Source organism: Trichosurus vulpecula, chromosome 4 (genome assembly GCF_011100635.1).
Source record: "Trichosurus vulpecula isolate mTriVul1 chromosome 4, mTriVul1.pri, whole genome shotgun sequence".
NCBI classification, from domain to species: Eukaryota; Metazoa; Chordata; class Mammalia; order Diprotodontia; family Phalangeridae; genus Trichosurus; species Trichosurus vulpecula.
The window spans coordinates 385,064,836-385,084,856 of NC_050576.1; the positions used below are offsets into that span (position 1 = coordinate 385,064,836).

Sequence of the window (20,021 nt, forward strand, 5' to 3'; positions counted from 1 at the left end):
TGGCCCTATTTGAAATGAGCAATAAACACCACTATCTTAGTTATATAATTCAGTAGTATATTCAAAGTTGATATTCATAAAACAGACTTTCTGCAAAGGATAGTGGCTAAACCATCCAGAATGATGAGATAAGTCAAGATTTTCAAAATCAATATACTTTCTAAAATAGTATAATGTTATTATATAAAATAATTTTCACTTTATAGAGGATGTAGTTATCTAAGAAAATGACCCTATTCAATAAGATATTGCTTATTATTATATGAGAGAAATAAATCATCATTCTAAATAAAGCCTATTGTGTTTGTTCTACCTACACATCAACAAGTATCTCCATTTGCTCCATTAATTCTTTTTTTCCTTAACTTTGTCTCTAATTGATTCCTACGGTATTTCATGCTACTTTACCATACATGTCCTCATTCTCTCTGTCTCTCTCTCTCTCCATCTGTGTGTGTGTGTGTGTGTCTGTGTCTCTCTGTGTCTCTCTGTGTCTCTGCGTCTCTGTCTCTCTCTCTCTCTGTCTCTCTCTCTGTCTGTCTCTCTCTCTCTCTCCCTGTCTTTCTCTCTCTCCCCCTGTCTCTCTCTCTGTGTGTATGTGTCTCTCTGTGTGTCTCTCTCTCTCTGTCTCTCTCTCTCTTTCTCCCTGTCTCTGTGCGTGTATGTGTTTCTCTGTGTCTCTCTGTGTCTCTCTCTCTGTCTCTCTCTCTCTGTCTCTCTCTGTCTCTCTCTGTCTCTCTCTGTCTCTCTCTCCCTCTCTCTCTCTTTCTCTCTCCCTGTCTCTGTCTCTCTGTTTCTCTCTCTACAGGAAAGATTTCTCGTTATTTGTATTTCAGATTTTATTTTTGTTCCCATTAACACCTTATTATTTGTTGCTTATTTTTATTATTTAAGTAACAAAGTAAGTTTTAAACTTCTCCTTCTACTGTAGTCATTTTTATTTACACATCAAAACAATCTAGTTAACTTATTTAATGGTAATAACCCTGGTTCTGTCAGTAATTTTCCATGTGCTTTCAATTAAAGTCAGTTCACCTCTAGACATCTTAGTTTCCTTGCCTGTAAAAATGTGGAATATATGATACAATCAATCTCTTAATCAATAAGTATTTGTTAAATACTTATTTGGCTTAATTTTGTGCATACAAAATTGAAAATTGAGATAGTCCCTGCCCTCAATGAGCATACATTCTATTAGGTGATTAAAATGGATATATTCAAAATAATTACCTCATTAACAACTAAAGAATTTGGAAAAGGATCTGAAGAGGTTTACTCTTAAGCTGAGCCTTGAAGGAAGCCAGGGGTTCCAAGAGGAAGCAGTGGAGTATTATATTCCAAGAATGGGTGAAAACCAGTATAAGGGCATGAAAACGAGAAATGAAATGTCATCTATTGAAAGAAGAACAGATTGACTAGATTGTAGAGTATGAAAGAGAGACAGAGCGACAGAGATGGTGAAGCAGAGACAGAGACAGAAATGTGTAACCAAACTAGAAAGACAAATTTGAGTAAGATTGTGAAGGGCCCTAAGTGCCAAACAAAGGAGTTTATATACGCATTTTTTTTCTGAAAAAACATTTAATTACATAGAACTATAAAGTTTCTTTGGAACTGGGCTCCCTGTGCTCAGCTTTAGCCGTCTTCACAGGAGAATATGGCAACTCAGAGAATGATCTGAATGAACTTTCACCACAAGTAGGTTTCTGAGATACTTTAGAGAAATTCTTTGGACAATCACAGTTAAACATAGCCTGGATTGTTTTGTACATCATGTCCATTTTATCTCAATCTAATGTGCTAAACTCTCCTCAAGCAGAGCAAAGACATGGTCAGTCCTACTCAAAAATAAATATTGCATTATGCAACTGTTTTTTCATGGATAAACTGTTAGTCCTATCAATACTAACAAGTAATTGATACTGATCTAGATATTCAAAATCTTGATTCCTCCTTTTACATAGAATAAAGTGTTTTGCTTAGGATCCAAAGGGACTGAACTGAAATGATGAAGAGAAATATGGTTTAGAATGTATTAGGATCTGGAACAGTAAGATCTATGAAGAGTTAAGTCCAAGCTAGGCTACATGGTACAAGCTGTCCATTATTTGAGATTTGAGGAATCTTAACTCTACCACTTTCTTTTTCTGTTCCAGTGTTGACTCGGCCTAGGCCACACAGTGATGATTACAGCACAATGAAAAAGATTCCTCCCCGAAAGCCCAAAAGAAGCCCCAATACAAAACTTAGTGGCTCATACGAGGAGATACCAGCACAAAAGCCGGGAGAAGCAAAGTACTTAAGTGCTGTAACTAAAGTAGGTCAGCAGGACATGATGACAATGCAGAGAGCTTCTTCTGCTGATGGGCCACACCAGGGAATCCTCAATTTGTATATGTCCCAAGAGGAAGAGGAAGAGACCGAGCCAGTATACATCGAAATGGTAGGGAACGTAATAAAGAACAGTTCCATTGAGACAGACAGCCCAGATCAAGGAGAGTCTGTTTATGAAGAAATGAAATATTTTTTGCCAGAAGAAAGCAACAACAGCAGCTTGGGAATGGTTCCACTAGTAACTGGATCCCCACCACTGTTTTTTGACTGTCGAAAACCTCTAGCTGTTGAAGATGGTGACATGAACAATCAAACCATAGGGACCTTTAGAGACACTTGTGACATTCCACCACCTTTTCCGAATCTGCTTCCTCATAGACCTCCACTTCTGGTGTTTCCTCCAACCCCAGTGACATGCTCTCCAGCATCTGATGAGTCACCTTTAACACCCTTAGAGGTCAAAAAGCTTCCTGTCCTAGAAACCAATCTGAAATACCCTGTGCAATCAGAAGGATCAAGTCCCTTGTCTCCACAGTACTCCAAAAATCAGAAAGGGGACAGTGACAGACCATCATCCCCTGGTCTAATGGTATTTAATGTTTCAAGCAAAGTTTCTCCTCCTTCAACTCCACCTCCCCCTCCCCTCCCACCTCCTCCTGTACCTCCACCTGCTGCTTTTCGGCCTTCCACACATTTTACTTTCCCCCCAGAAACTCATGCTCCATTTCTGGCTAATGCAGGGAAACCAGTGACAAATTCAGAGTCATCCAAAGTACCTCAGAAACCAAATTCTACTCATGGTGCAGGTTCTTCCAGCTCATTCTCTCAGCTGCCCTATTCCCCTGGGAAGGTGGCAAAAGTGGAGCACAGGAAACCCAACTCCAGTTCATCCTCTCCACTACCATACAGCCCTCCAAACTCAAGACCATTAACCAGTCCTCTTGATGAGTTAACAAGCCTGTTTAACTCAGGACGGAGTGTGCTTCGGAAGTCTGCAGCAGGAAGGAAAATTAGGGAACCTGAAGGTAAGAAAATGTGGTAGTATAACTATGCTAGATGGTGAAGTAGATAAAGCATTAGACCTGGAGTCAGTAAAACTTGAGTTCAAATCCAGTCTGCAATACTTAAGCTATGGGACCCTGGGCATGTCATTTAATCTCTGTCTGGCTCAGTTTCCTCGTATGTAAAATGAAGATAATACTAGCATCTACCTCTCAGGGTTATTGTGAGGACAAAGTGAGATGATATTTTTTAAGTGATCTGTATCCCTTAAAGTTTATTTATATATAATATATATACATTATATATTATACATATACATATATGCACACACAAATATGGATATATACACACATGTATATGTTTATATGTATATTATTCATAATATAATATATAAGCTTATATAAATGCTAGTTAGCATTGTTATTAGTAGTCGTGTTTTTAATGATTTTTTCTAAACAGTTGTTAAGTTTTGAAAGCTGATATTGTCAGAATAGGAAATTAGCTAAGCACTAAGGTTCCTGCTTTAGAGATGGAGAAATTAAAAACTAAGAAAATTTTAAAGTATTAAAGTAAAATTATATACACTAAAAAGATTCTGGGGAAAATATTGAATTTATCATTGCTGTCCAGTGTTTGGTTTATCCTTATTAACAATTCCCTTATTATAGCAACTCATCCTCAAGGCTGTTATGTTCCACATTACTGAGTCACATTAACTTGTAGACATATAACTATAATGCTCATGAGCTACGCATTGTCTAATAAACCATTGTCTTTAAGAATTTACTTTTTGCCTTTCATCATGCCAACGTGGTGATTGTGGACAAGTTACTTCACCCTTATGGTCCTCAATTTCCTTGTCTATAAAATGGGGTTAATAATATATGCATTACCCACCTCACAGATGAGTTGTGAGGAAAGCATGTAAGGAAACCTTAAAGTGCTATAGAAATGTGTATTTTCATTATTATCAATGCCCTGTAGTTTTCCCCTACTGTATTGCAACCAGTTTTGGTTGAATGAATAGATGATGGATGAAAAAAATATGTAAGTACTTACTATGTACAAAGCACTATGTTAAACACTAGCTAAACAGGTGAGTGGGACAGAGGCCCTGCTTTCACAGAGCTTACATTCTAATTGCAATTAGAATACAACCGAGTCATGAATAAAAAGCCCGGAAGTGTATGAGGGTGCTCCAGGGAAGCAGATATCAAGCGCCAGGGTCTTTAAGTTATAGCAGCAAGTCAAATAGCAATGCTCAGAGGTGTAGAGATTGTAGTAATAGAATAACTGGTAAAGCCCAGAGCACCTTACCAGTGATAAGACAGATGGTAATACCAGGTCCTCCATCTCTTTATGAAGATTGAAGTTGGTAACTTTCTGTTCAGCCAAGTAGTGTGAACAGCTTTGCCTACAATTTAGAACTGGCAGGAGGGGCTTGAATGAAGTGGCAGTTATGAGCTCCCTCCCATAAGGGTACAGATTGGAGAGGGGGTAGATTCATTGATCGGCGAGGAGATAGAACAGAGACAGTAGGAAGAAGATTGGGTAGAACATATCCCACAGCACTTTTTCTTTGGCCCTTGAATGGGCAGTGAGTGATCTGGTGGGAGGAAAGGTCAAAGAAAGCTGATCTATCACCTTTTCAGACAGAACTGTGATTTCTTCAGCAATAATATCATTAATTCAACCAGTACTTAAAAGAATTAAAAGAAGGTAAATGACAAATATTAGCATGTCTTCCTCACAATTCAATGGCACAAATGTTTGTTTTGCATATATAAGTCATTTTCTCCTTTCTTTGATCAAGTTGGTGTATAGACTTTGGGATCAAAAATTGCAGAGTTTAGTGACTTTTGAGGCATAATTCCACATTTCTATCTAAAATAGGTATTCCAAGTCACATCTACACTATTAATGTGCCAATTTTCCCACTGCCCTTCCAACATTACCCATTTTTAAAATCATCTTTGGGTGTTAGGAAAAACATTAGAGTTATTTTAGGAAATTGAAATATTTTTTCCTATACTGGCTAAAATCTTGGATTTCTGCCTTGCAAAACTGCCTGTCCATATTCTTTGATCATTTATAAATGGGATAATGGTTCTTATTCTTATACATTTAAATCAGGTCCCCATATATCATGGAAATCATGATTTTATCAGCAAAACTTGCAGCATAGATTTTATTCCCATTTATCTGCTTCCCCTGCAATTTCAGCTGTGTTTGATTTTGTTTGTGTAAAATTTCTTAATTTTGTGTAATCAAAAAATATCCATCTCATCTTTGCTGATTGTCCTTTGATTAATTATGAATTGTTCCTCTATCTATAGTTCTAAAATTTCTTTCCCCCCCTTTATTTATTATGCCACCCTTTATGTAGAATTTATACACCCATCTTAGGTACATTATGAGTTGTTGGTCTGCTTAGTTTCTTCCTCAACCATTAATAAAAGAAATTGAATTTGCATCTGCAAGAATCTTTGATTTTCATACATCTCACATTGAAATATTAGAGATGTACATTTAAACTGATGTGAACTAACAATTAGCCTTTACGATTTTTTATTATTCAATCATTTCTGTCGTGTCTGACTCTTTATGACCCCATCTGGGGTTTTCTTGTCAAAGATACTGGAATGGTTTGCCATTTCCTTCTCCAGCTCATTTTATAGATAAGAAACTATAAAGTAAACAGGGTTAAGTGATTTGCCCAGGATCAAACAGTTAATAAGTGTCTGAGGCTAGATTTGAACTCAGGAAGATGAATCGTCCTGACTCCCAGCATTCTATTCACTACACCACTTAATAGCCCTCTTTGCAATTTAAGGATACACAAAGCTCAGTTTCACACTATATCTAGAACCTAAAAGTTGGCAGTATCTTATGGGTGCTATCCAGGGAGGCTTAGTTAGGGAAATAAAAATAAGACCATGCCATTAGGCGATCCCATGACAGGAGCTCCAAGGACAGTACTCTTAGAAAGCCCTAAGGCATAAATATAAAGATAAAACATGAATTTGCTAATTGTTTGTCCCTATTGTAGCATTAGCCTGCATTCAGTAACACATATTAGAAACTCAAGTACAATACTGTTATCTTGACTGTGAAATTATAATACATATTTCCCTTCTGTGAGCTTTTTTATGAGACATTGTTTAATTGAAGAGATTGCTTTGAGCTTCCTTATTACTTTCTCATAAAGCCATGAATTGGCAACTTCCCCAACTAACGCAGTAGGTAGAAGAGAAAATTGAAGAACATGAAAAAAGCTCATCCCCATCCAACAGACTTCTGCTTTCCAACTACCCACTGGAGACTTGTGTACTTAGTGATAGTCTATGATATGGGAAATATGTATCTGTTCTCAAGCAGTATTCCGGTAACATGACACAGGTTATTTGGGGTTCTGGTTCTTCCTTGTTTGAGCTGAAAAAGGAGTTAAAACTTAGGCATAGAAGGGAAAACAAGTCTTAAAGACAGGATTAATCACTAAACCTTTCAGAACAATACGCACACAGTTTTTTTTTTTTTGGTGGAGGGAGCCTGGGGAAATTTAGAGAATTGTGAGAAGGGCACAGTTGGCATTAGGCTTTCATTAAGGCCACTCCTCAAAAATGCCATTCTGTTTGCCATGGTACAATTCTACCATCACCCAGTAATCAGCCTTCTTAGTTGTCAATCACTTTGTTTTGTTTCACTATATTATTATATGATAAAAGTCCTTTCTTCCTTTTCTTCTATCCTCTTTTCTCCTTTCTTCCTTTCCTTTCCTTTCTTTTCCTTTCCTTTCCGTCCCTTTCCTTCCCTTTCCTTTCCTTCCCTTCCCTTCCCTTCCTTTCCTTTCCTTTCCTTTCCTTTCCTTTCCTTTCTTTCCTTTCCTTTCCTTTCCTTTCCTTTCCTTTCCTTTCCTTTCCTTTCCTTTCCTTTCCTTTCCTTTCCTTTCCTTTCCTTTCCTTTCCTTTCCTTTCCTTTCCTTTCCTTTCCTTCCCTGCCCTTCCCTGCCCTTCTTCCCTTTCCCTTCCTTCCTTCCTTCTTTCTTTTCAGTGGTTGGAGGGAAGAGGGATCAAGAAAAATATATGCTTGCTAACTGAAAAAAATAATTATTTATAAAAGAAAAGAAATTACCTACCTTAACACCTAGTTATCAAGAACAATTAGTTAAAATAGAAAGAAGGCCTGTCTTCATGTGCATTGAGGAGAAGGGTGGACCAAATAGCTTTGTGGCATTACAAGGTTTATGCCCCCAAATTAACATGATGCCTTTTGATGCCCATTGCCTTCAGTTATGCTACTTGTCTTATGTCCAAAATTTCTGCTTATGGCTCTGAAAACTCCTTGTATGATCACTACCACCTCTCATAAAAAAAAAGAAAATTGTAAAGTTAGCAATTATATTTCTTCTGAAAGAATAACTGACAATGTTATTTGGATTAAAATCTTCCTCTTTAGCTTCCTTATATTTGATTTTTTTAACCTGAAGTTATTTTCCTATATTAAACCTCAATAAGTGACCAATTTACCCTTTCCACCCATCTCTCAAATCCATTTGAAAAAAATCAATTTCTTGCATGTTTATGATATGGGAAGAACATGTGGCAGATTTTGCAATAGTCTACAAAATATCCCCCTTATCCCCTTTATATTAGTGACCTTGGGCAAGAAGAACTGTTGACCTGTTGTGAATCATTAATTGAAAGTTGAAAGAATTCCTAGTTGAAATAGAAAACCATATTAGTCCAAAAATATCCTGCCCCTAAAAATAAATCGAATTCCTAAAATAAAATCTCTTTGAAAGGATACCCACGTAAACATACATACATACATATATACACATAAAATGGAGAGAGAGAGAGAGAGAGAGAGAGAGAGAGAGAGAGAGAGAGATTGAGAGAGAGAAAGCGAGAAAGATTGAAAAATGATAGCTATTCTAGATTGAACTCAGGGTTTATGCAAGTCAGATCTGGCTTGCCTGAGTTCAACCTAGAATAGGCATTATTTTTCAATATCTCTCTCTCTCTCTCTCTCTCTCTCTCTCTCTCTCTCTCTCCCCCTCTGTGTGTGTGTGTGTGTGTGTGTGTGTTTTATGTACTATGTACAGACATACAAAATACAGCATGTGTGTTATCCTGAATTTGGACAGATACTATAGGCTATATTTAACAAAATATAATTTCCTGTGTAATTTTATCAGGTAGAGACAAATCTCAATATAACATGGGTTTACATAAAGAAAACACAAATGAGTGAAAAACAGAATTTCCTGAAAAGCCATTCATTCATTTTTCAAACAACATTTTTGTCAGATTTAATGTGTGCAATTGGAGGCTTACAGAGTTTTCCAAATTCTCCAATTATACTAGGCATATGCAAAACATTATTTCTATATGCAGATTAGGGAGTTGTGATGGGGGAAGGGCTCTTCATCAATGGCAGAAACAGGCTGCCATTGTATCAGAGGTTTGGTATCCTTTGGGCTTGGTACAAAGAAGGAAAAGATAGGTACAAAGATAGGAAAGAATCACTTGCTAGCTTGAGAAGTCAAACAAGTGAAAGTCATACAATTTAGAGGGGAAAACTGGGCTCCCCAAGTTCACGTATGCCAGTATGTACTTTAAGACATAAGAATATTATCAAAGGTAGAAATAGATTATATAGGTATGAAAATAGATCATTTCCAAATATGCCATACCCCTAAAATTAGATATTTTTGAAAGAAAGATAGAGAATGAAAGAATGAAGGCAGTGGGGGCATGTGTAAATATGTGTATATAGAGAAAAATATGCAACATTACTATGTAAAATATGTTTATTATGAATGTATTAATATTTTTCCATCCAAATACAAATGTTTCATTAATTTTGTCATTACTATTCTCTTTGTCCTCATTATAATTATCATACTTTTACTAGGAACATGATTATAGGCTTTTTTTCAGGTTTCAAACAATCTAGATTTGTGTGGAAAAGTACTGCCTATATTCCTACTGATATAGTAGTTACTTGATAAGTTGCCTTTTAAAAACTGAGCATGACTGAATGTTTAAATTTTTATACCTTTTCATATACCATCATCCCATTAATGTTCAAAATATTTAGTTATATAGTGCTGCAAAATTTCTAACATCCTTATGCAAATAATTCCTGGTTTCTTCATTCCCAACGTGTTAGACATGGTCCTATTTGGTTAATAGAGAGATGTATTAGCTCTTTGAGGCCACTAGGGTGCCTCATTGTACTAATTGGCACTTTGGTACCTGGCTGAATTCATCCATCTTTGAAAGATGAGAAATTTGTCAGGAAAAAGCAGGATTCAGAGCCATCCAAATTATAAGCAGAGATAATAATTTGTTTTTTAGAAAAGGATTTTGGAAAATTAAGTGTGAATCTGTGAAAGGTATGAGTGGTGGAATTCTTTTAAAATAATTCAATTTTACTATTTTCAAATACTATAAATTTTAGATTATGAGGTATAAATGAGTAACTATAATTAAAATAAGGTAAACTTATGATAAATATCATCTATAATAGTGCTCTGCACATAGCAACTCTTTAATATGTTTATTGAATATGTAAAAATGTGCTAAAATTCTTTGTGATAAATGAAATAATATTTTGATGTTCAAGAATTACCCATTGGATCCAGTGTTGAAGGCATTTTTAATTAATAGGAATCACATATATCATATCCAAATTATTATAAATAACAAATTAGAAATATTTTAAGGAATTTTTTGAAATAACTAAATTGTATAGTTTGTTTTTGGTTTTTTTTAAATGTGGCTCAGAATCACAGGATGATGTGTCTTTCAGGGATATTAGAGACCATCTGCTCATTTTACAAATGAGGAAATTGAGACCCAGAGAGATGAAGTGGCGGGTCCCATGCTACCTAGCTGAGTAGTGACAACCATGACTCAGACACAAGCCTTCTGACTCCAACTGGATCTCTGACTTCTTTTAAAACATTAAGGCTCCTCAGTATTTTTTTTTTGGAGTTGTAGACTCAAAGCATAGTGTAAACTTATCAGTTAGATGATATGACATATTTGTTTTCTGTATGATCAGTATAGGCAGAACCTTGAAAAACAAACAACAATCTCTCCTCCTCTTACCATTCCTTAGGAAATTTTGTCTTCAGTGCTTGGACTATCCATTTAAATCCTTATGGACAGTGGATCACAATGTACCACAGAAACAACTTGCCTCGGAAAGCCATGGAATAATTTTTATAATTCGAATAAAATACTTCTCAGGAGTTAGGTTTCCACCAAAATAACAATGTACTATGCATGATCCTAGATACAGCATCCAGCGAATGTCTCCAGGGGATGCAGCTAGCACAATCAACCCATTCTGCCATCCACGATAACCACTCTAAATTTACTTTTCAGGTAGCAAATGTGTGGACTTCTAAATATTTCATCAAAACAGAACTAAGTAGGAAAGATCAAAGTTCAAAAAGATGCACAATAGCATTTTAAATCAATATTTTATGAGGTTAGAAGCTTCTGCACCAAATTAAATGCTGTTACCTAGAAATTGTTTAGTGATGAGAAGCAGATTTTCATAGATCCATGAAATATAAACTTGAATGTGTGATTTGTTCAAGGACAGTATCTGGAAGTTGCGATTTTTGTTCCTTGTGCTGGTAACAGATTTTTACAAGTCCCTCTGCCACCTCCCCTGGCCCCCCTCCCTCCCCCAAGTTTTATCTCTGATATACTCTAATAAGATTGTAGCCTGGGAAATGGACACACCCTACGCAAATCTTAACATCCTATAAAAGGACAATCCATAGCATCTTGGCTACTCCAGAACCCTTAGTCTCTCCCTCTCTTCCCCCATCTAGAACAGTTCATCTTTTTCACTTCTCCAAATTCTTTATCTTTTATAATTATTTATTTGTGATGGGTGGTGGCATGAAGTTGCATAAAAATTATAAAGAGAATTAACAAAACAGCACAGAGTTTACTGATGTGTGATTCTTCCCATCCATCTAGTACATTACCATCTCTCACTAGCATAACAGTCATTCCTCTGTAAAGAAAAAAAAGAGGCCTTCCTCTGCATGCTGGCAACTCTGCTGAAGATACTCCTGATTTTTTTTCTCATTTCCCACATCAGTCCTATGGGGAATGCTAGATTAATATCCCCAAAGACAGAAGTTCCTCATTTATTCAGCAGTCATTGAAGATGTACAGCTTTCTTTCCTCACCCTGTCCGTGAACCTGAACCCTGACATAGGGTTCTAGCAATGAGAAAAATAGTTTTGTACTAAGTTCTTGGCTTCTCTGCAGTAATTCCACAAGCATTTATTAAGCACCTTCCACCGAATGTACAAGGTGAGAAGTAATGTGGAGATAGGGGGAGGAAGGGGAAGAAGAGAGCTGACCTTAGAGGAAGGAAAAACTGAATTCAAGCTCTACTTCTAACACATTGGGACTTTATAGTCAGATCTCAAAGTCTATTGATTACAAAAGGGTTGCTGATCCACTTTGGTTGAGGGTGTTTCATTCTGGAAAATTCCTCAGACAAATACAATCAGAGGTCCATTCTCCCTTTCCCCCAAAAGTGTAACTGTGTTATATAACTGTTCGTGAACCTGCCAATGGTTAGTACTTCTGGGTTGGAGCTTTGCTAACTCCATCAACTAGAAACTAGGTAATTATTTAGATAATCTAGTCAGTTGGGGTCACAGCAACATCATTCTAGAGCTAGAAAGGACTCAACTTCTACTCTCCATCCCCCATTCTTAAAATCAGGAAACTGAAGCCCAGGAAGATTCAGTGACTTCCCCAAGGTGACATAGGTAATAAGTGAGTTAAATCACCATTTATTAAGTGCTAGGATGGACTTCATTTAAACCATTTCTCTATAGAACATAAGCTATAGTTTTTAGCAGTGCATTTAGAATACCCCAAATTGTTTATTGATATACTGCATATAGTGCAGACAACGACTATAATACATTGTCATCTATAGCATCTTCCTCCCATGGATGCTCAGGCATTTATAAGATACTAAGCCTGATTTTCCAACTGAAAGGCTTAAGTAAGCTCCCTCATACATAAAGTTACAATTCACTTCATAGATGCATAACTCTACTGAGCCCATCTGTGTGATTCTCCCCTTATAACTACGATGAAGTGGTAAAAGACCTTCACAATCTAGGCTTATCCTGCCACTGTTCTCCCATGTGACCATGGACAAAGCCCTTAAATTCTTTGGTATATTTCCTCATGGATAAAATGGAGTTGATAATACCTACCTGCCTTGTCCAGAGGGCTATTGTGATCTAATGAAATATCTGTGAAAGCGTTTTGTAAACTGTAAAGCTCTCTACAGATATCAGATGGAGAGATTGTGTGATGTAATAGAAAGAGAACTGGATATGAAATCAGAGGATTTGGGTTCAAATTCTGGTTCTGCTGCTTAGGACCCATGGGAACTTGAACAAATAATTTCTCTGGAACTCAGTTTTCTCATCCTTAGAATGAAAAAGGTAAGATTAAGTGAACCTTGAGGTCATTTTTCAACTCTAAATCAAAAAATATGGTAATTATACACTGTGGCAAAGTTGGCTCTTCATTCTCCCCAATGCCTCTATCCTCTTCTCCTCGGTAATAGTAATAGAAATATGTAATGACATTTTCCTCTACAAAAACACAATGCAGAAAACCATTAGAGCCAAGATCATTTCAAAAGGTACCAGGAAGCCAAATAGAAGCCTAGCACCAAGAGAAGATATTAAAGGAGGTCAGATAAAATGTCTCTTCTTTTTGTGTCCTAGGAAGGTGTATTCCTAGCACACAGTGCTAAGCTAAACCAAATTGTAAATTAAATCAAGTTTCTCTTTGGTACCCCTCTGCCTTTCCCCACCTGCTCTTTCTGTATGCCCTCCCAGTACATAAAAATCATAAATATAGAACTTGAAGGGGCCTTAAAGGCTATCTGGTCTAAGCTCCTCATTTTACAGATGAGGAAACAGAGGTGCAGGACATGACTTACCCAAGATCACATTATCAGAGACAAAATTTGAACTCGAGTCCTCTGATTTCAGAGTCAATACTATTTCTACAGATTCAGAACTGGAAATAATCTTAGATGTCATTTAATCCAATCTCCTCCAACCCTATAGGTAAAGAAATTGAGGCCCAAGCCCAGTTCCATCATTTACGTATGCTGCTCACTTGAGCTTTCTTGCATCTTTCATTGTAGTATTCCCTCTCCCAGGAAGACTGGAGCTGAATGCTACAGAGATATTTTGTTTTATTCTATGACACATCAATATTTTGCTGTTCTGCTTTTCATTCCCTCGAGGCTCTGTATTTGATAAAAAGGATGTGAGGGGCAATTACAGATAATGTCTTCCCGGGGGCTCCCCTTCTCGGAAGCATCTAAATTATAAAGAAATTTAATTCTTGGAAATTTAATGCCTTAACCCCACTGAATGAATCTCCTGGTAGGGATTTCAGAGAAAGTCACAGGAACCTTCGCAAAGGTTCTCAGATCCTACCATGCCAGGATACCCTGATTAAGCTATCCATGACAATGCAGAAAACTGGCACTATGAATAAGGAAGCCATACTACTTCCTGAAAGACATTAGGTGAGGAAATGGAGACATATTAAATCAAAACAAGTCACAGTACAGTGTTATGTAAAGAAGACTGGACCAGCAGCCAGATAATCAGAGCCAGAGAGTCTTAGATTTGCCACTAAGCAGAATCATCCAAGTCCTTTAAACAATCTTTGCTTCTATGTCCTCATCTATAGATTAAAGGCAAATGGACTGGATGACCTTCAATGTCTCTTTCTGCTCTAAATTCTCAGTCATCTATTTTAAGAATTCTATTCCCTTGGCCGCTTACTATTACACTATGTCACTTTAGTAGTGGACTACTCTGAAGGCCACAAAGATGAGCCTTCAAAGACCAACAAAAGCAACAGTGGCTGGATGCAATTTTGTGCCTAGATGCTCAGTGCTTATATGGACCTGGGATCTAATGATCAGTTTGGATGGTCCCTCTAACACTACAAATCACAGCCCTTCTTTCCCTTTCAAGTTGGTCCAATTCTTGTCCATGTCCTACAGCAATTTTGCCACAAAGGGTTTGCCTGACATCCTAGAGTTTTCTTCACTTTCTTCTGACATTGTAAGGATCCCAGTGGCATATCGATACCTCAGACCAAAAACAACCCATCGCTAGGAACTGCTGTTGGCAGGTGCTTTAACGAATCACTTTTTGTTGCCTGTGGCGTGTCAGTCACACTGCCATGCTTGGATTTCATACATATATTTTATCATCTCTGAAAGGAGCTCAATCCTAGCAAAGAAGCCATTACCAGTGTGATATTCTCCAATGAATCAGCTGAAGAGGAATGCATTGTACCTGGTATCCTGAAAAGAATGTTGCCTTTTTAGAAGTGGATTATCCTTCATAACCAGTAAATATTTTTCATACTATCAACATGTTAAAGCAAGCAGCTATTGTGTATTGTGTATCTCTATGGTGGATTGCAAATTAAACTCCCACTGGGGTTTCAAAAGAGAAATCCAAGGCTTTATCCTCTAAGCCACTCAGCCTCTCTCCTTAAGCAAGTTAATAAAGACCTTCCTGGCTATCTGCATCTCATTATACTCAAATAATACAATATCATGGGGTTTTCTTCCTTTTGTGAAGAAATGCTCAGAAGTGACATAGTGTGAGGAATATTTTCCTAAAGATGTGTTGGATTTGTGCCATGTATTCTCTTTCCGAAAGAGTATTGTGGAGAAAAACCTACTTCTTAATTACCTACCAGCATTTAGGTTCTTAATGCATAACTCAGATCTTTTTGTGATTAATCTTAAAATAATCCAAGAAATAACTCATATTACACCTAAGAGCTTGTTACAATCACTCTATCTAGATTTATCTTGTTTCTATTAATTTCTCGTCTATGAGTCATCATTAAATGAACACCTACTCTGTGCATACATCCCTCAGTCATTTGGTTGATATGGCTTTGATTTTCATACTTTAAAGCTATTGGTTCCATTGTAAAGGTTGATTATTTGTGACAACTTTGCATATTGGCAGGTGCTAGGAGAAGGCCAGCGAAGAAAAGTAGCCTTTATGTGGATAATGTGGTAGACTTAGAACATTAGTTCCTTGAGGGTAGAGAGTAGTAGATGCTTGTACCTTTAGCATCTAGCATGGTGCCTGGTATATAGTAATCGCTTAATAAATGGCTGCTGAGTTAAAGTTAGTTGCTAAACATTTAATTATTTCTTTTGATATTTGTTGGATTCTTCATATCATACTCATGGGCATGTCCTCCACAATGCAGATTGTAACTATATTTTGCCTTACATATTGGTTGTCATAAATTGTTGTGGCCAAAACAACCTTATTTGCAAGGAAAAATCATTATCTCTTACAAGACACTAGAAATATATAGAGTGACCCATTAATTTATTAAGATAAAGCATAAAGACCCCCAAATTTTTGCCATTCCCAAAATACCTTATTTTAGCCTGAAGAGGAATACCAATGCATCCCAATATCTAATCTTAAGAAGACCAGAAAATTCCTAGAAGTAGTTCAGTTACATATTTTAAAGCATCTATTCTTTCATCAATTTGTGTATTCCTCCTCTCAGTGCAATCAAAGTCTTACCTTCCTATTACCTTCCCTTTTCCATATTCTTCTATATAGTTCTACAGAGGACCTACCCAGTGGGCTGGGTAGGCTTTTCCATTTCATGGGTACCAGTGTAGATGGCAGTCGACTAGAATTTATTAAGCTCCTAGGATGTTCCAGGCACTGTATTATATGTGTTAGGGATAAAAAGAAAGGAATTTTTCTAAAGTCCCTGCTTTCAAAGAGAGTCCAGTGAGAGAGATATCATGCATAAAACTATGTCACAATTGGGACTGGTCTGGGAGGATAGGCACTAAGATTCAAGAGAACTGGAAAGGGCTTCCTGTAGAAGATGACCTTAGCAAAGTCTTAAAGGAAGCCAGGGAGGCTAGGAGGCAGAGATGAAAGGGGGCATTCCAGCCATGGGAGTCACACAATGGAAAATTACCAGACTAGAGAGACAGATTTTCATAAGTGCAAGTGGATTTGCCTTGAAAATTTGTGGGGTTTGTTTTGGTTTTATATTTTTGAAATGGCCTACATCAAAGGAATGTGCCTTGTAAGGGGTTACTAAACCAAGGTAAAGAGGTGAAATAATATAAGAAAAGTGTTAGCCTTACCATGGGGCAAATAGTAAGATCACTAGAACCCATGTTTTGGAGAAACTTTACGGTAATTGGATGATGGCTTAAGCCTCTTAGTGAGTTGGGGAACCCAAATTGAATAACCACAGTAATAATTTGTATATGTATAGTCTTTTAACTTATTAAAGCAATTTTACATGTGTTATAATGACATCCAATATTTACATGTTACTTCAAGGAAATTACAAACACTTTACATTTATTGTCTCTTGATTCTCATAATAGCCATAGGAGGTAGGTGCTATCATGATTCCCGTTTTGCCGATGAATAAACTAAAGTCGAGAAAGGTTATTTGGCCTCATTAGTCACACAGCTAGAAAGTGGCTAAGAAGCATGTAAACCCAGGACTCCTTGACTGCAAGTGTACCACTTTATCTATCCATTGTACCGTACTTATTCCTCAATTAAACTTTTAAAAATGAGTTTTTTTATGAGGTAGAGAAGCCACATTATCCAAGTCCATTATAGCTACTTTTGGGGACCTAAGAAATTTCCACAGGGAAAGCCAGCCAAACAATTATGATAAAATTTCATACTTGTCTTATAGGCACATTTTACCTCAAACAAGGAAAGCTGCTTAAGTTCTCACATTGGGATATGCAGAGTAGGAAAGACAAGAGGAAAATACCTCAGGTTCTTAGACACCGAAGAGACAATGATACAATGAAATTTCTAGAGGGGAAAATATATTTGTGACATTATGAGTGGGGGACTCAGTCTTTGAGTGAGTTCATCTTGAGGCCCCAGCAGGAGGGAAAAGCAGATTGTTAATGCAAGAGGCCTCCTCCTGGCCAGATGCCCAGACTATTGTAAGCCATTACCATTCTTCCCTTTTTTGAAGCAGGTACATCTGGGACAGTCTTACAGAGAATGTCTCTCAATGCTTTAGAAGAGGGAGCTTTTTAATGGGGAGGGGTACTCCTTTACTCAAGCATTGCAGATTGGCTTCGCCCTATCCTTACCCCCATCTGATAGCACTGACAGGTAGATATGAATATCAATTGACTAGGAAGCTGGAAGTTTACAGCAAGGAAGATTCCAAATGTGGCAAGTTCTAGAGAAGAGACTGGAAAGGACTATGAATCAGGACAAAACGTCTAGAAACATCCCCACCCCCTCCCCCCAAAAAACAGTAACATTAAGGGGTATCACAGAAAGCATGATTATTCCTCTCATGAAGGGAGTGGAAAGTTGAGCAGCTAGCTGATAGAAGAATCAATGCCAAGGCCTAGCCTTCCCTGCTCTCATTGCTGTGTTCTTAACACTACATCACACTTCCAGATTCCAGCTAAACTGGTTAAGATCAATGTTAGAGGGTATTCAGAGAGTTGTGATAATAGTGATATGGCATAGTAGGAGAGAACTTGGGGTATCCTTGGGCAGAGATTTTTTTTAAATCATCAACTATGAAGATTCTCAAACCTTTTCATATTCACTGAGCTCTCTGCCAGGTGACACTGAACAACTAGCAATCCTTTTGAGCTCTGGTAGCAGTTCCTTTAATATCTTCCAACTCACTGGACCTGTTGGAGGAGTTTGAATATTCTTTGCTTCCCACTTCTACTTCCATAGTTTCTCATAATCTGCTCAACCTCCCCTTTGAGGTTGAGCCACTCCAAATTTAGTACCTAATACCGATACTGGTGAACATTATCTACTGATCACCAGACATTCTCCCTCCTTTCTCAATGAGTTCAGTATGTGGTTCACAGCCTTTCTCCATCTACACTCTTATATGAATGCCTGGAGGCTTCAGCATTCATGACGATTTTCCCTTATATGGCCTCACGGCCCAGTTCCTCAGTCTACCCAGATCCCATGACTTCTTATTCTGTTCCACCTACACTCGACAAGGATGGTCATACCCATCTTGTCATCAACCACAAGGGTGCTGCTTCTCTGTCGAGTTTGAAATTCTTATTATAAACTCCCATCATTATATCTTTCCCTATTTTTTTCTTCATTCTTAAATCTATCCTTTGTCTTCACTTTGGGCTCCAATACTGCCTTTGCTCAGAACTTTCCCTTTGTTCTGTCTAAACTAGTCTACCTTCCCTATCATGATCACTTAATCAACCAGTTCAACTCTGTACTGTTCTTTACCATAAATATCCTTGTCTGGTTATCTTATAGCTGTTCATGCCTTGCCAAATCCCAACATCTTCCTTTACTCCTGCTTACATGGTACTAAACAGAGTCCGTGAAAACATGCTGACTGGGGCTACAAGAAACTTATGTTATCTCTTTGTAAATAGGCCTTCACTGCACTAAGGCAAATCCCCGTTCTCCTCCTTAGTTGATTCTCTAGCCCAATGTCCATAACATCTGTCATAAATTTTCTTCTCTCTCCCCAAGTCTCCAAATCTCCTCAAGCCTCCAATTCTCTCAACTGAGGATCTTTCCAGAAAAATCAAAGCTTTTTCCTTTGAGTTCCCTCTTCTACCCGTCTCTTCATCTCACATACCCTTGATCTCACTACTTCTTCCTTTATTTCTGACTCAGATGAAAAAGTGGCCCTTCTTGTAATGTACTCTTGATCCTATCCCCTCCCACCTTCTTGAACAAATTGTCCCCTTTCTATCATAAAATGCAATACAATAACTCCTAAATTACAAAAATTACTAAAAACCCCTTCCAAAGCCTCCATTTAAAGACAGCTCAGAAGCCCAGGCAACTCTTAATTTCCCACCAGCTACACTCCTTGTATTTGACTCTGCTGTTGTGGTTCACCCTTGTCAGGTCCCTTTCCTCCCTTCTCTCCATCACCCTAAGTTTTCAGCTTCTTCTTATGTGTTCTCTTCTCATTAGCTCCTAAATTCTTTGCAGTATAGCTGCTGACATCATCGTTGAACTGAAAATGCTCTCTCCAAAGTTACCAAGTATCTCTTAATTGACAAATTCAATTAACTTTCCTCAGTCCACATGCATCTTTCTTCTCTATGGAGCATTGTACACTGCTTAACCCCTTCTACTCTTTCCTTTTTGAGTTATCTGGATACTAATCTCTTTTGCGTCTCCTGTCTAACCAATTCTTCTCAGTCTCCTTTGCTGTATCAGCATCTTCGTCTTGCTGTATTAGACATCTTGAACTAAATGTCCCCTAGGTACCTTAAACTCAACATGTCCAAAACAGAAATCATTAATTTTTCTTCTCAAATCCTCCTTTCTTCCAAACTCCCCAGTTATTGTCAAGGGCATCATCATCATCATCATCCATTCAGTTATCCAGTTTTACAACCTCAGTGTCATTCTCAACTTTTCACTGTCACCCACCTTACATATCCAATCAGCTGCCAGACTGCGTGGTTTCTCCACAGCACCATTCAGTTCTTTCTGTTCACACAAAAATTGCTATAGTTTGGTTTCTCATCGTATCTTCCCTGGATTATTGAAATAGCCTTTTAAGTGG

General features: G+C 37.5%; 1 protein-coding gene across 1 annotated transcript in view; it reads left to right on the forward strand.

Moving 5' to 3' along the window:
- The window catches only part of MYO16 (myosin XVI), a 675,300-nt gene that overhangs the window by 588,818 nt on the left and 66,461 nt on the right, over positions 1-20,021 (forward strand). Inside the window, exon 31 of the mRNA XM_036754583.1 lies at positions 2,157-3,359. Coding sequence (XP_036610478.1) covers positions 2,157-3,359 — 1,203 coding nt within the window. The remainder of the gene's footprint in view (positions 1-2,156; positions 3,360-20,021) is intronic.